The sequence below is a fragment of the Amaranthus tricolor genome, chromosome 13 (genome assembly GCF_026212465.1).
Source record: "Amaranthus tricolor cultivar Red isolate AtriRed21 chromosome 13, ASM2621246v1, whole genome shotgun sequence".
In the NCBI taxonomy this organism is placed as follows: domain Eukaryota; kingdom Viridiplantae; phylum Streptophyta; class Magnoliopsida; order Caryophyllales; family Amaranthaceae; genus Amaranthus; species Amaranthus tricolor.
Window position 1 is genome coordinate 538123 of NC_080059.1, and position 17090 is coordinate 555212.

Here is a 17090-nt window from a genome sequence, read left to right on the forward strand (position 1 = left end):
ATTATAACCAAAAGACTACTTAATTAGTAAGAGTAAATTGTACCAAGAAACCACGTTCAATGTACAAAGAAATGTACAAAAACCAAAGGATTTCAGATATCCGTTAGCACATAGTAATTAGAGATCAACAACATCATTAAATTGTTATTTAGTTTTATTGATATGTTATTTCAATTAGTTCACTAGACTCTTCTCTGCTTACTATCTCATTATCTAGACAGAGTTAAACGGATTAGTCTGTTTCAAAGCAGTAAAATTGTACCAAGTATAAATGTGACAATTAATAATTCAAGAGTTAATACACTATAGAGCTATTTAAACCTACAAAACAAGGCATACTCCACACCTCATCATATCATATCGGCCAAGTTGCAAAGATTTTCAAATTTGTAGAACCGATACTACACGCAATGTAGAAGTGTAAAAGACCAAGTTTAGGGCCGGTTAAAGGAATATCGCGTGATATTTGGCGGTATGACTGTCACATAACCCTGTTATGGTACCGCCTCGACCACTACTGCAATTGAGACTAAAACCACAATTTTGCTGCATTATGATTCAAATATGAAGTTCTAAAATAGTAAATATTCAAGAATCCTAATAATCTAGACTACAGATACTTTATGAAACTCCAAAGTCCAAACAGTACTGTTTTTGGTTTAGTGAAAGACGAATAGAATGTAAAAATCTTTACAACTCAATATATACGATGAGGCCTCGTTTTTGTACTATGCTTGACGCCCAGTAATCATTGCTTCTTCTTCATCATCATCAAATCCAGTGATCCTGTTCATGGAAAAGTTAAGATAAAGATCTGAAGAGGAGTAGAAGATGGCATACCATACCCTTTAAAAGGAGATTGTGGCCAATGAGACCCTCAACTCGAGAAAACCAGCAAATAAACACAAATAGCAAGACAAAACAAAGCATAACAAGTAATAAGACTAATACCATAGACCAAATAAATACAAAATTAATCATAAAGGCAACACTACATGAATACGGGCACGCAACAAAGTCGATGATCTAAGACAGCAATATAATGTCTTCAACTACTTTTATCCCATACAAAATTGCCAATCAACCTATATTCAAATTTACCAAGCGAATACAAAATTTCCTACGTTATCATTATGACAGTAAAACCAGCAAATTCAATTTCTTCCATGAACATTTAAATCAAATTAAATCTCAAAAGCGAAATAAATTTTCCAGAAATTAACAATATTAACTTCCATATTAATAACAACTCAAATAAAAACCAAAGAAAAAGAAACATTTAGCAGTTGAATATTCATGTAGATAGCTTCATCTTCTGCTTCAAATTTTATCAATATTACTACTGATTTCTATTTTACACAATAAATTTCAGAAATTAAAAAGTAAAATCGGGGTAGTAACTTGTGAAAATTAACGAACTTATTCGTCTCGAACTCAGTGTAATTCAGTTTCTTCGCATTGACTCGGAATCTCCGTCGAGACTCGGTTGCGCCGACGAATTCACCAGGGTTTTTGACAGTTTAGCGGCAAATGTTTTTTTATTTTTTTCTTTTTTGGAGTTTCTTTCCCTCTTTGCTTAAAAGACGTTTTTGCCCTTAGTTTCAACAATGATGTAAATTATTACTGATAATGATAATATGATATTGATATGATAATATGATATTGATATGATTATTTTCCTTAGGGTTTGTTTGATTGATGACATTAAATAATGGTATTAAAAGTTATTTTTTAATTAATTTTTTGTGAAATGTATGATGTTATTCATCGTAATAAAGAGTTGATTATAAAAATGTTTTTTATTCACAATAATTCATTACTACGTAATACCAACTCTCCAAATGAAAATGTATTACAATGAATTTTGTGAAAAAAATGAGACAAATTAAGTAGAACAAAGAGACTTTTCCACTATAACTATACTTATTTTTCATTATCATTCGACATTTAAGACTGACTACTAAACGAGAGGTTAGTTCTCTAATTAACTCAACTAATAGGCAATACGCAGTTTAATGTTATTATTATTATTATTATTATTATGGGTTTAGTGGTTTAGAGTTATATATCTCATTAGGCTTGAATATTAATGACTGCAGAAAATATGAATTCTTTTTTTTTTCTTATAGGAATTTTATAGCATACTCTGAATAAAATAAGTCAACCATTAAGAAAATGTTTAATGAAAATTAATTATTTTGTTTTGAAAGACAATGAAAATTAATTATTGGTTGGCTTTTATTTTTTGGAAAAATGAATGAAGAGTATAAACCCTTAAAATAATCAATGCAATTTTTGATTTTAATTTAAAATAAACAATTTCAAAGTAAAAGTCAAAAACTAAAAACAAACTAAAAAAATTCATTTATCAAACATATCCTAAGACTAAATTTAGAAATATAATACAGTGTAGAAAATAATATGATATTATCATTCTCAAAAGGTAGAGGAAATATGGATGTATATTATATCTTGAGGGACGCAGTTTCTGAAAACATACAGTGTGGATTCTGTCATCATCTCCTGCACACTAGAATCCATTGCACTGGAAGACGCAGTTTCTGATAATGCCTTCCTATTCATGAAAGCCGGTTGCTTAGCTAGTGGAAGAACGACGTTTTCACTGCTCAACATGTGAACTATGGTCGATATTGAGGGACTGATCACTTGGGTCCTCCTGTACGCACAGCAATCCAATATGAATGCACTTCAAAATCTCTGACGGAATGCACGATTCCTCGAGTTTTTCATCCACCAATTCCAAACCTCGATCTTCATTCCACAATTTCCAGGCCTACATAGTATAAAACCAGTATGTGATGATGTGTAACAACCATTGTATCGGTCACTGAAGTTTAATGATACCTACATGTCCTAGCAGGCTACAACCGTGCTCTAGCATAAAGATCCGGGAATTTCTTTTACCACTTGTAGTCTCCAATATGACTACACCAAAGCTGAAAACATCAGATTTGACTGAAAAGATCCCGTTACGCATACTCAGGAGACATATAACCGCTGAATCAAAGAAACGAGAGAGAATTAGCACATTAGTCGTAGATGGTACTTATTACTAGTGGCCAGTTTGGTTATTGGTATTAAAGGGTAAAAATGGTAATAAAAAGTTAGTGTAATTTTTTGGTAACAAAAGCTCTTGAAAAATTCACAGTCATGCTTGTTCTCCTTCAATTATCTCATTTTCTTCAAAAGTCCATTCTAACACATTACCATTTATAATATGATAAGATAGAAGGAAATGGAGGGAAAATGAATGGGATGGGAAATAGAGAGATTGCATTTCCCTCATTTGTATACCAATAGGGGAAGGAAGGGAAGATAGAAGGAAGGAAAATAGAAGATGAATTCCTTCACAATTTTAACAAAACAAATCCTTTCAATATTGGGAATATTTGAAAGGAAAACATACCAATCTTTCCCCTCTTCCCCTTCCCTTCCCTCCCCCTTCTTTTCCTTCTAAAAATGTTATCCAAACATAGTACTTGAGAGTTGTTATAGGTGGTAATGGAAATTTGATCAAAGTTTAATCACCATGAAAATGACATGTTACATTTCATGAAAATTTACGCAACAAATCATTCCTATTACTAACATTTAGTTCCAAAAACAAAACAGGCCGTAAAGGTCTGTCCTACTTACTGTGTTCCAACTATTCTGCATGTGCTTGCCTCTGTTTCCTTCCCTCCAACAATCTTTGCAATGCCAAAGTCTGCAATTTTACAAGATTCCGATGCTGGAGTTTAGCAATCAGTTTAACCTCGGTCCTAAATTCTTCAACACCTTGCACCGATACACTTGAAAGCCTCTTCACAGCATTTTCGGGCCCAACTGGAAGCGTTCCCTATATTCAGTGTTTCGTATAAATCATACATTCCATTACCCCAATGCCACTGAGTGGCTCCCACCTAGAGTGGAGTTTGGAAGGGTGGGATCTACACAACCTTATTGTTAATGATAAAAAAAAGTTGTTTTAGATTGACCCTTGGTACCAAATGTCATGCGCAACTTTAATCCACTATAATCCGAAACCAAAGAACCATAAATCTTTGGCCCCATCGAAATAATGGACATTTTCCGTATAAATTATTTATAAGTCATCAAATTTGGGAATATCGTAATATTTGCTAGATTATAAAAATATTACCCTGTATACAGAACCAAAACCCCCTGTTCCAAGCTTATTATCGTCAGCAAAGTTCTTTGTAGCAGCTAGTATGCTTTCCCATCTGAAAAAGGGCACATCTATGCCTTCAGTTTCATCTCCCTTGAGCTCAACAGAGTCTGTAACATCACTGACATTAGCATCACTAAGTGTAAACAGAATCCTACAATAGTTTGTTTACAGTTATGCAGTAACAGGTAGCTTACAGCAACAATATTCTAAAATCCCAGTGACATTATCATGCTTCCAACTAGGCATAATTTTGGGTCGGATGTATGCAACACCCTTGTAAAAACAATGAGCTTATTTTTAAATGACCCTTAAATGCAAACATCATATGCATCTTAACATATGTAAGAAATGCACATGCTCTAAAAAGTCATTTTACTATATTAGTATGATCTGTAACCTAAAAACTATAAATATTTAGCTCCATGCACATTCTACTTGGTTACCTTGGAGTTCAGCCAGTCTTCTTTTCCGGAGATGATATAGAAAGAATATCACACACAAAACTATGACTGATGATGCACCCGCCACACAAGCAATTACAACCTTGAGAGAAGAAGTCACTTTTGTGGATAAAAAAGTGAACATTGTCAACATAATGATAATGCTCAGAAAAGAAAACTATGGGCTTGAAATGTAAGAGGCGCCATTAAGAGCTTACCCTTGGTACATTTCAGATTCCATCCATCCCAATGAAATTTTGAGTGACACATGCACCTTTTCGTACTGTTTCTTGGCCCTTTACAAGTAGTATGGGGTCAACCCTGACAATCTGAAGATGTATTGCAAGCAAGTTCTGGTGGTGGTTTCCAGCCTATCTCAACATTATTAACAGATTGTTCAACATCTAAGAAAGAATATCTGATTACAACACTGCAGTTTTTAATACTGAACATTGAGGAATTCTCAAGTGATAAACCCACGGAGTCTAAATAACCAGTATCACACCAATTGCCATGTCCGACTTGGACGGAAAATCTCTTTGCTTCGGGATCAATTGAACTGACATTGAAGGTGCCTTTGGAGATTGAAAAACTAACCTGTCCTGTTTTTTTGTTGCAGCGAAAATTGAAGTATGATGGATCCCCGCAATCAGAAGAAGTGCTAAGAGGATAAGGAATGCTATTTGTTCCACAAGGATGGCAGCCTCTTGATGTCAAATCTGCATATGAGTTTCATGTCAGCAACCAAATCTCATGTGTTAAGACAAAAAATTCCATTACTTTGATGTCATAAAACAACTCCAGCCCACACAGGGTTTAGGGGTTAGATGCAAGCAACCTTCCTTTTGTAATAAAAATAAGGATATTTCCGATTGCTCCTTGATTGCAAACATCATCTATAATTTCACAACAAAAGAAGCGCAAATGGTTTAGTGATCTATTTTACTATACTCATAAAAAAGAAATATGGTTTCAAGCTAAACGTGTTGAAGCAAGTGCTAATTCTCCTAGTGTTGGAGATGACTTTGGTCATCTCATTGCCTACTCCATGGATTGCACATCAAAGAATGATGTTGGGTGTGCAATGGGTCATGAGGAGTTGAGGTTTGGATTACTACATGAAGTGATCAAGGGAGAGGATTTGGAGTGCCTTGGACAAGGCAAGAAGGTGCTCAAAGAAGGGCTTGGTTCATACCTTGAACGAGGCAAGGTAGATGAAGAAGGGTTCCTTGAATGAGGCACAAGTGGCAAAGCAAACAGTGAGTGGTCTGCAGCCGGCGCAAGTTCGAGCGGATAGGATGCTCGTCCAAGTGGCCTGCGTATAGGCTAAACACGTGTTTCGTTCCGTGGGATTTTTCTTGGGGAACAAGTAGTCACTAGTCCAAGTGTTATTACACTGATTTGGAGGCCTATATAAGGGATCAAATCAGTATTGGGAATGTAAGAGGGAGGCTAATACATAGAGAGTAATTAGGGTTAGTACCAAGAGAGTCGTTCTTTTTTATATTAGATTTGAGGGTGATTTCCATTAAAGATGGAGTCTTTATCTTGAGAGGTTGTTCTCAAGTGTGTTAGGATTTAGTTCTTTGATGTATTGTTAAATCATTAATGATATTAGACATTATTTGAGGAAAAGGCATTTAAAATACCTCGTAAATTTGTTGTATGTGTTGTTTTTGCCTTCGTTGGCTTGTGCTTTGTTTGTTTTTCATCTTGTTTTTCAACAAACACTCTTAAACGCTTTCATTTCATAATTTGTTGTGATTATAGGTGACTTATGTTCACCAAGTAAAGAAGATTTTTGAACATAAGATGGAAGTTACAGAAATGCGTATGCTGAGGTGGATGTGTGGGCACACATTGATGGATCGAATTAGGAACCAAGAGTTTAGGGGTAGCCCCTATTTCTGGAAAAATGCGCGAAAATAGATTGAGGTGGTTTGGACATGTGCAGAGAAAGACTTTCGCCGCCTCGGTGAGGAGGGTAAAAAGCATTATAGTAGAGGGTAAAAGGAGTCGAGGAAGACCTAGGAGAACTTAAAATGAGCAAATAAAAGTTGACTTACATGAGTTAAACCTCTCTGAGGGCCTCACTAGGAATAGGGTTAGTTGGAGGCACCATATCCATGTTTTAGACTACCGATGTCCTCTTAGGTTACCTTTGGGTGTTCTTGCCATCTTGCTTCTCTCGTTTCTTTTATTATTAGTTTTGTTTTCTTTTTGTTTTCTTCTGTAGTTGGTTCTACCTATTTATTTTATTTACATGCATTCCATTTATCTTTTCCGTGTAGCTACGTCTTATTATCTTTCTCGAGCCAGGGGACTCCTTTGGTCGCGCTCTCCTTTATGGGTATGAGTTGCCACCGTCCTTCCCTCCCCAGATCCTGTCCATAGTTTTTCTATGAGCGGGATACACTGGGTAGGATGATGATGATGATTATATTCACCAAGTAATCAAGAATATGATTAAGAAAATTAATTATGTGTATTAGTGAAGGTTAGAGAAGGACCCATCACATGTTTGTGATTTGGTTTGCATAGGAATCAATAGTACATGGTAATATTGATAGTGTATCTTTGACATGTGAAGGCTAGGAGAGCAAGTATTCAGCCCTAAGTGCAAGTGTAAGAAGTATGGGAGCATGAAAGAGGAAAGAAGCAACACAGAACCTGCTGCCCATACACTCAACCTGTGCTCGACCAGCCCCAGTCGAGCAAGCTGCAGGTGGCAGCCTCTGCGTCTCTTGTTTGTTTCTGTTTGGCTGCTGTATTGTGTACATTAGTTGATGCCCCTTTTCATACTACTTCCCTTATAAATACACCCCTATACACTTGGTAATTCTTGCACCAAAGTCTCATCCAAGGCTCCCCCTTCTTGCTTATGTAAACACTCCCTATTTTTGCTCCTCTCTTCCTTACACTAACCACCATTGTAATTCCTTAAAGTTTTGTATTCTCTCCTTTAAACACATTAATATAATCCTAAGCTAGATGGTGGATATAGCCCAAGATTGGTGAACCACCTTAAATCTTTATCTTGATTATTTACTTATTTTTTCCATTCATCATTATATTGCATTATTTGGTTCCTAAACTTTGACACCGTAAACATCCAACTTAAACTTCATACTTGATCCTTGAGTGAGGTTTTGCCTCTCCTTTCATAATTCAATATCATGGACACTCATATGGGGAATTCAACAATTTCAAGTTATGAACATTTGTCGTTGCTAGTCATGAATTATAAGGACCTCAGACTAAATTACATGTTAAAGTAACTCAAGTTGCAAGGATGATACCTATATCAGAATGTGTACTGCGAAGGAAGATAGTAAACCCAGCAGGATAATCCTCCTTAAAGTCGGAAAGTTCATTAAACCACCTCAAGCAAGCCTCATTGTAGCTACATAAGCAATCAGCAGCACCACAAGAGTAAGCTACACAATTGCAGTCCATCAGACATGCATCTGTACAATTTTTCACACCGGTTTCATTACGAAATCCAGAGCTCACTTTCACCATGGGCATCCTCAAAAATACATCTTCGGTGTAATTCCTCCGACAGGGTTCTGTCATCGGCAAACATCCCTCTGAAAAGTTTCCTGACTTCCATCTTCCTGGATTACTAGGAGCAAATCCAGGTAAGCACTTGCACAAGGTCCCATCATTTCTATTGCAACTGCCAAACTTTCCGCATATACTGTAGGAACTACACCTGTCATTTGGCTCCGACCAATTCAACGACCAGCCTCTTTCACTCTCCCGTTTCCAAAATTGAAGCTGTCCAGTAAAATTCATCACCAACCTCATAGTAGTATTTTCTGACTGATTCAAATTGCTAGTCAAAACAGACAGTATTTGTGGTTGTTCATCAAAAGGTGAAACCCAGCTCTCCCAATAATTTTGTAATTCCTTTCAATACAACCAATTTATTCCCTTGCCACTTAAAAACATAGCTTCCCGGTGTTGGATCATTACGATTTTTCCATGATGTAAAAATAGAATTTTCGTCAACCATGGTCATTCCAGGAAGAATTGTGTCAGTTGGGAAATTAAAGCTCTGCCACCATAACTGTTTTCCAGCTTCTCCTCGCCCCCTATTATATAAAACTAAGTTACCACGGTTTTGCAGACACAAACTTGCGTTTTGAACTTTAGCTACATCAGCTGACCAATAACTCATACCTTTTGTATGCAACACCTTGACCTCGCCATCTTTTATGACAAGGGTGCCATAAGATTCCAGCAGCGGCTTATTTCTATTAGCAACCCACACGATTATCTTGGAATCGTACTGATCAAAGTACCATATGGCTAAATACCAGCAATTTTTGCTGTTCCCTTCAGGAATGAAGAATCTGAGCTCAAATACTCTATTAGGAGACACAAGACTACTGTTGCTCGTTCCAAACTGTAGCTTTGAACCTTCTTCCAAGCAGTCATTAGCACTGCAATGTAGGACAGGCATGGATATAAGAGAAAATGTAAAAAGAGGAAAGTAGGATAAAATAAGCACCATTTGGAGCTACTGATAATCGCCATCATGAAAGAATGCGCGACTGTGTGAGCCTGATGCATCACAGCGCTTCACTAAGAATGAAAGCGGACATTAAACTGGATAGCTGTGACAACATATGGCTTCACTATAGTTTATGAAAAAGCCAGGCATACCACAAAAAAATCCCTCTTCTTTGGTTAACATAAAATCAAGCTCAAATCTGTGAGGCTACAAAGAACCATTGACAGACCATATCATAATCTGAGATATTACTAGACTCTTTTAGCATACATTTTGATATTGATTTTCTTGAAAAAAGCCAAGATGATAAAAGTCATAAATGTGACATTGTTGTATAATTAATGGTAGTCCATTCAATACAGAAAAGAGTTAAAACACAATGCAAAAATAAGACCCACATCTATGTAACCAGTCAAGAAGGTACATTTTCCTCTCACATCAACAACATTCTATCACACCAATATCATTAAGTAGCTTCCAACTAGGTTGAGTAAAACCTTGTTAGTGATAACAAGGTTCTTTTGCACATCACATGAATAAGATTTGCACATGATTTAATGAGCCATTTTAGTATAGTCTAAAACAATAAAAAATCAAAAAATTAAAAATCTTTGGCCCCACTGAGAATTGGCATTGCATTTTCCTCTCCCATGTGAAAGGTTTTTTCCGTGCAATTGATTGGGATAGAAGTTAGTTGCTTGCCACATTGGAAAAAAGAAACAACAAGTAGAAAAACAATAAGTGAAAGTAGGTCAGAAGATGAACTTTTGTTGTTACCAGCTGACTCAAGCGTTTTATTATACTAAAAATCATACAAAAGCTAGAATTGGATTAGAGAAACACTTGCAAAATGCAAATTTGCAAATACGTAGACATTTATTGTCAAATCTGACTACTACTAACAGAAACTCTTCTATGTGTAACTTTTTTAGTGGCGGATAAAAGGCATGGGCTACAGGGTAGGCTAAGAGGACAAGAGGGTTAAGGGAGGGGGCAACGAGAATAAAACCCAAGTTCCTCATTGGAAAAATGGTACATGCTCCAAATTGACAAGAATAGATTCTCTTCAATGTGTAAACTTAAACAAGCCATGAATTAGTAGAACTTAGGAAACAAAAATAGAATTCAGATATAAGAAAAGTCAACTTCTAAGAAATGTGCCTATCAGAATTTTTTTTCAAAGCAATAATGCCATCAAAGAAAAACCCAATTTTCCAATCAACAGAGCCAACTTTTTCACAAAGGGAGATGTTTGGATGAATTTTAGAATTGGCAGCTACTTAAGTTTGGCAATAGGGTGTTACAAGCAGCACCATATTATTCTCATACAATACTATGATTTCATAGCACTCACAGAGAAAAGTATAAGACTTGACTTTGCTTTTCATATGAACAATTGGAAGACAAGTTATATAGTGGTCCTAAATGGTGGTGGCTACATGTCACATTATTCACTAATTTCTAACAAGTTTCAAACAAAAAAAATTATGATCGGTTTTGGCTATTTTGGGCCATTTGAGCAATTGCGAATTCAAAAATAAATTAACTTGCCAATTATGTTGCACTAGGTGGGTGTTTTAATTAAAATTCATAATGATTATAGTACCAATGTAGGATACAAATTTCCTTGTCTACTTACTGTCTGTTATCACTAATGCAAGAGGTACATGGGGGAATCCAAAATACTAGTAAAATGCAGAAGTGCAGAACAAACACTCACCTCTTTAGTAAAATGAAAACAAGACCCTTTTAATGGTACCAAGCAGCCTTTACAAGTACCTGTACAACCCAACCCAGAGGCAATAGTAGTTAACATATCCAAAATCAAAACTTATTTCAGACATTTCATCAAACAGATGGTGCCCATTATCACCCAATTCAGTTAGTGTATTACCCATATACATATCTTCATCAGTTGATTATACAACACCCAAAACAAATGGAGCAAATAGATGATAGTTCCATTGTATGGGATTATGGGAAGTAGGAACTGATCTTGAGAGCTTCCTTCTCATCGGAACTACCCAAATTTCAGTCTTCAAGGATAAAAAGGGTATTCATTAAACATTGATCATGTGAAAAATCAAAATGTAATTTTATTTTTTTTGATTAGGTAAGGTTAGGAGAAGTTAGACTAATTAGAAATCAAGTGCTGAGAATCAATCTCAAACTTTAACTAGTAGGTCAATGCATGATACTCTAAAACGTAACATTTATCATAGTGCAATACTCTAAAATGTAACAATTTATATGGTAGTGTAAAAATACATTATTAGTGTAATATTCAAAAATGTTACATTTATATCTGTAATATTATATAATTAGGTCTAATTTTAGAAAGAATTTTTAAAGAAAAATTATAAACCAAAGATAATCATAGGAGCGTTATCGTTACATCTGTTTCTGATAAGGAATAAATATAAGGTTAAACAATTATAAAATATTAAATTATACAATTTAACAACTAAATAATTTTTACAACTGGAAGTGAAATTTTAACTAAGAAATGACTACTAATCAAAACTAATTTTTTAGTTGAACCTCACTCTACGATTCTCACGCGATCAATAACCTGCAAAAATAAGAATGCAAGAGAGACAAGAGAAAAACTCCCAAAATCAGGAAATTGAGTAATTTCAACTCCATCCCGTAAAACAGTTTAGTTTGAAAATGATTTAAGAAAATAAAATATAATCGAATTGAATATAATTTTAGAAAATAATATACAATTGAGTTAAAAAAAATCAATTTATGAAAACAATATAATATCACATAAACCAATTAATTTATTTGATATTCAATTATATATATTAAAACTACTCCTAAATTTTTGGGTTTTTTTTAATTTTTTAATTTTTATTTTTTTATCTTATTTCATTTTATTTATTTAGTTTATTTAAACTTAATTTTTTTCTTTCTTTTTTTAGTTTTAAACGTATAATTTTCTTAACAAATTTATTATTTTGTTTATTCTAAATTTTATTTCTGTTTTTATTTTATTTTATTTTATTTTATTTATTATAATTTCTCGAATATTACAATATCATAGCGCAAAAATACATTATTAGTTACCATTCAAAAATCGAAACTGATTGTGTTGACAATTCAAACATTGATAAATGATACTAACATCTTTTACAAGCAATATGCAAAAAATATATTTTTAAATATAATAAGAGAACACACACTATTTAAAGAAAATTTGAAAAATATAAGTCTTTTTAATAACTTTAGTAAAAAAAAACAAGCTTCGTTCAAACTTATTTCCCAAAATAAGCGTCCTTGGCTCCAAAGCTAGGCTTGGTGTATACTTGTTGTTACTTACAGCGAGTTAATGAAAATGGTCAAAAATTTAGTCAAGTGTACAGTCGCTGTTACTAACAGAGAACACCTGGTCAAACCAGGTCAAACATTTGTTCGCTGTTCGTAACAGCGAACAAAGGCTTGACCTGGTTTGACCAGGTTTGCTTCTGTTCGCTGTTACTAACAGCGAACAAATGTTTGACTTTTATTGACTTTCTTGTATGATTTAAACTAACCGTTGTAAAATTGAAAAATAGCCGTTATGAAGTTGAAAATAGCCATTGTTATTATGTTCTATAAATAACTCCATCATTTCCCTACTTCATTGTATCCAAACTCCACCATTCTTGTTCTAGTTAATCGATCTTGAAGGTGACATAAAGTATTATGTTAGTATTATTCTCAATTTATAAATGTTAATATTATTTTTGAGTGTTTACTTATGTTACTATATCATATGTGTTCCGTAGATGTCACAGGAGCATTCTATTGAAGTGCTTTGTGATTGTGGTTATGAAGTTGAGATTAATACAGATTGAAGCGACATCGATCCTGGCCGTGATTTTGTTGCTTGTCCTTTCTACTTGGTTGAAGGATTAGGTTGCACATACTTTAGATGGATTGCTTCGAAGAGTACCAAATGGCAGAGAGTCTTAATAATACGGCTTGAAAAAGAAAAACAAGAGTTTAAAGATGAGGTATTTAATCTCAAGAGACAAATAGATGATATGACACATAGGAAAGAAGAGACTGAAAGAATTATGAGAAAGTTTAAGAAGCAATCTTAGTTAGCGGTGGTGGTTTAACTTAACGAATGAACTATGTAATTTGATATGGATTCGTTGAACATGAATGAAATTGTATTAAATCTTCGGGAGCATTTTCCCTATTTGAATATGATTGTCTGTTTGATTTTGATTAAATTCATACTTAATTCTTGGCGAAATAATTCATCGCCAAAAACTCTGAGTAATTAACATCATTTCATTCATAATAAACATATGATAATACGATAAACATATACACATCTACATATTACTACAAAATATACACAACAGTCCACATGTTACAAATATTTAATTTATACGAAACGTTACTAATGTTTAATATATACAAACAATATACTAATGCTAATCCTCCTCCTGTACCCTCTCTAACTGTGACGGTTTATGACGCCTCCTACGATAGTAAGAGGCGGTCGCATGACGCTCGGGTAGGGGAGGTGATTGATACCGGGATGATCCAGCACCCTGTGAGGACCCAACACTATAGTCGGGGTACGTTAAGCCTACCTCCTCAAGATGAACGTCGGCATGTCCCTCGATGGGAAGCCGTGTAAGCATAGCTACGTCAAGTAAAGTGATAGTAACTTCACCTAGTCCACGAATGTGATCTGGATCGTGTATCACCTCAACACTGGTGTATTGAGGCCATGACCTCTTATCCATGAACGGCATGAATATGGATTCATATGTATTAACATAGCTCTGGGTAGTGTAGCAGGAGTCCATAAGACGTTCATACGGTAAGTGTCTTTTAATACAAACGACAAGAACATGAGAACAAGGTAAGTGATATATGGAGGGTTTGTTACAAGTACATTTCCTCTCTCTCAAATCCACACTTTGTATTTTACCACCCTTGGCGGATCCTGTATTACCACGTCCATTCTTAACTTGAAAAAGACCTCGTCTGCAGTCAAATGCGACAATCTCATGGAAGTTTGCCTTCTCAGTGTTACGGATGATAATTCTTGTGGCGTGTGAAGTGTACTTACTTCCCCCAATTAGCCATGCATTTGCATTCTCGCGTCTTTTAACAAAATAATCATTAACACGGTAGAAGGTGAACTCCACAAGTGTAGTTATAGGAAAGAAACGTACACCCTTCATCACGTTATTGAATACTTTGGCTAAGTTGGTATTAGTAACACCATACCTATAATCTCCATCATGACACATTGCCCATTTACACATATCACCAACTTGATCAATCTAAAAAAGAGCTTCTCGTTTGGCAAAACCAATAGCCTTCAATCCCTCGACGACCTTATGTGGTTGTCTTTGCTCTGCAGTCCTACCATACATCTTCTTCAGCTTCACATTACCCATTTGATGGTTGAAGTTACTTAACAAATTCCGCAAGCAAAACCTATGATGGGCATTTGGAGGTTGCCATTCTGGCTCCTCCATGGTTGCTAGAATGCCCGCATGTCTATCAGAAATAACACAAACCTAGACTATGCATCACATGCTTACGAATACACGCCATAAACCAAGACCACGCAGCTATGCATTCTTTCTCTACCAAAGCAAAGGCAAGCGGGAAGATTCCCTTATTCCCATCTTGAGCAATCGCAATCAATAATGTATGTCGATACTTACCATGCAAGTGTGTTCCGTCAATGGCAATAAGGGGTTTGCAATACTTGAAAGCCTCAATACTAGATTTAAAAGCCCAGAACACACGCTGAAAAGTTCTAATACTAGGACGGACTTACATACCAACATCATTATCTTCCTTAAAGAACCACTCAACTACAGTCCCGGGGTTAGAAACTTGCATTGCTTTCAAGAAGTGTGGAAGAAGAGGATAAGAGTCTTCCCATGTCCCGTAGATGGAGAGAAGGGCTTGCTGTTTAGCACACCATGCCCACTTATAGGTCACTTCGACACCAAATTGGTCTTTCACCATTTTTCGCACCACAGAGACCTTAATTGATGGGTCTTCAGCAACACAATTTCTAATAACATTGTTAATAACGGAAGATGTCAAATGAATGTGTCCAGCTGACACATTTTCAGTACTTAATACACAACCCCCATGCTTCTCTTTATATTTAACAATTTCCCATGTAGATGAATAAGAGCTCTTCCTAGCCGCTAGCCTCTAAGCACACCCCCTCTTCCACTTCAAGGTAAGCACGGTTTGATTTGAAGTCTCAGTTCGATACTCAACGTTCCTACGAATATGATACAATGTAACAGCGTCCAACAAGGCATCCTTGTTATCAAACATCATACCCTTTTGAAACTCTCCTTCATCGGTGTAGGTTGTATCACATGCCCAAGACCTCCAAAAGTTGTCCTCAACGTGTTCATCTAAAGGGGGAACTAGTGTATAAGGTGTAGGAGCAACGATTGTTGGAATGTTGCCTAAGGTCATGTCATTAACTAGAGCTTCCTCATCAACACCCACATCGTCCTCAGAAGGAGCTTCAACGAATTCATAACTCTCACTATTAACATCATCTCAAGGCTCATTTGTATCTTCTAAGTTAATCGTATCATCATTTGAGAGTTGAAGTTCAAGTTGATTTGGTTCATTAGAAGAAGAAGAGGAAGATGGCATAATGGGATTTTGCGTTTCTTGGGTAGAGAAAGGCATAGGAGAAGGAGCACAGGACTGCATTTGTTTCTAGAACATTGACATCTTGATTCCCTAGGGGTACCTCTTCTACATATAACTCTAAAGAAGGAATAGAGGTAGACTTTGAATACTCCCACATTGCATCTATAGCCTCCTCATCCTCAACCGAAAGAGCTAACAATTCTCCACTCATATTGTATTTCAAAATTACATTAACAATACTTCTTGTAGTGTCAATGCCAATCTTAGAGCATATAAGATGTTTAAATTCATTCAAATCTATGTTTGAGTTGCATGCAAACAGTTTACGTCTTCCCCCAACATACTTAACATTGCTACTACTTGATCGAATTGAACCATTCCAAAAACATACAACAGTCTCACGAAATGAAGCTATTTCTACAACAATACGTACAAAATCAACATCATCATCAAGGTCATAAGAAAGCAAGTACATTGTTCAACAACCCTCACAACTAGAGTTCACAGCATTCATAACAACATTTAAAAACAAGGAACATTGATTATTGACTGCATAAATATATATATATATATATATATATATATATATATATATATATATATATATATATATATATATATATATATATATATATATATATATATATATATAATTTACAAATTTAGGGTTTGCATTCAAACATTCTCTATATTAAATTCAAAAATTTTCTACATTAAATTCATGAATAAACAACTTTATTATGAAGATCATGGTAAATAACAACTATATTTGACATATTTATTGAGTTTAAGTGTAAATGACCACTATAAATGACATACTTTTTAAAAAATGAAGCCTCAACTCTCTTAAATAATGATAAAGGGAGATTGAAGATTTAATTCTCTTGAATGATGATAATTCAAAACACATATTGATTAAACAAATAAATTAAGTAATTACATTTAATTGTTTAAGTAAGTTTAAAATCATATTTGATCTACATTTGATAAGTGATATATATTTAAGTTCGAAGTCAATGGAATATGCTTAAAGAACTTAAGTTTATTTTAAAGTTGATTTTATAAGTCTTGAAATATGTTTCAAAGTCTTGAAGATAATTACGTTTACAATCAGGTTAGTTTCGTAATTATATTTGAAATATTTTAATAGGTCAATGTTCCTTGAAATTATATTTGAAATGTTTTAATAGGTCAAGGTTCATTAAAATTAACTTTGATATTATTTGAAATTAAGATTGAATATTTTATTACACGTTTTTGATTAACGTTTAAATATTTTATATTT

At 34.7% G+C, this 17090-nt stretch overlaps 2 protein-coding genes across 5 annotated transcripts; both read right to left on the reverse strand.

Moving 5' to 3' along the window:
* Nucleotides 1-3714: 3714 nt before the first annotated feature.
* LOC130797647 (G-type lectin S-receptor-like serine/threonine-protein kinase At4g03230) lies at nt 3715-8449 on the reverse strand. Of its 4 annotated transcripts, none has more exons than XM_057660342.1 (5): nt 7932-8449; nt 5230-5351; nt 4851-5003; nt 4636-4735; nt 3715-4299 (listed from the first exon to the last, which is right to left on the reverse strand). In XM_057660342.1, exons 1-3 carry the CDS (start codon nt 8440-8442, stop codon nt 4863-4865), a joined length of 774 nt encoding a protein of 257 aa, XP_057516325.1. In that variant the 5' UTR covers nt 8443-8449; the 3' UTR covers nt 3715-4299; nt 4636-4735; nt 4851-4862. The 4 variants fall into 4 exon arrangements, with proteins under 4 accessions (XP_057516325.1, XP_057516324.1, XP_057516322.1 ...); XM_057660341.1 differs by having other exon boundaries at nt 4636-4752; XM_057660339.1 differs by lacking the exon at nt 3715-4299 and having other exon boundaries at nt 4851-5351.
* Nucleotides 8450-8503: 54 nt separating this feature from the next.
* Nucleotides 8504-11049, reverse strand: LOC130798196 (S-locus-specific glycoprotein S13-like). The gene is made up of 4 exons (XM_057661085.1): nt 10931-11049; nt 9381-9438; nt 9149-9201; nt 8504-9080 (listed from the first exon to the last, which is right to left on the reverse strand). Exons 1-4 carry the CDS (start codon nt 11047-11049, stop codon nt 8504-8506), a joined length of 807 nt encoding a protein of 268 aa, XP_057517068.1.
* Between the last annotated feature and the right edge of the window lie 6041 nt (nt 11050-17090).

Coding starts and splice junctions, on each gene's coding strand:
- LOC130797647 (XM_057660339.1), bottom strand. CDS start 8,442: ATGAGGTTGGTGATGAATTTTACTGGACAGCTTCAATTTTGGAAACGG. Junction 5,352..7,931: donor CAGTACACATTCTGATATAG/GTATCATCCTTG, acceptor ACTCATATGCAG/ATTTGACATCAAGAGGCTGC.
- LOC130798196 (XM_057661085.1), bottom strand. CDS start 11,049: ATGGGTAATACACTAACTGAATTGGGTGATAATGGGCACCATCTGTTT. Junction 9,202..9,380: donor ATATCTCAGATTATGATATG/GTCTGTCAATGG, acceptor GTGATGCATCAG/GCTCACACAGTCGCGCATTC. Junction 9,081..9,148: donor ATTATCAGTAGCTCCAAATG/GTGCTTATTTTA, acceptor CCTACATTGCAG/TGCTAATGACTGCTTGGAAG.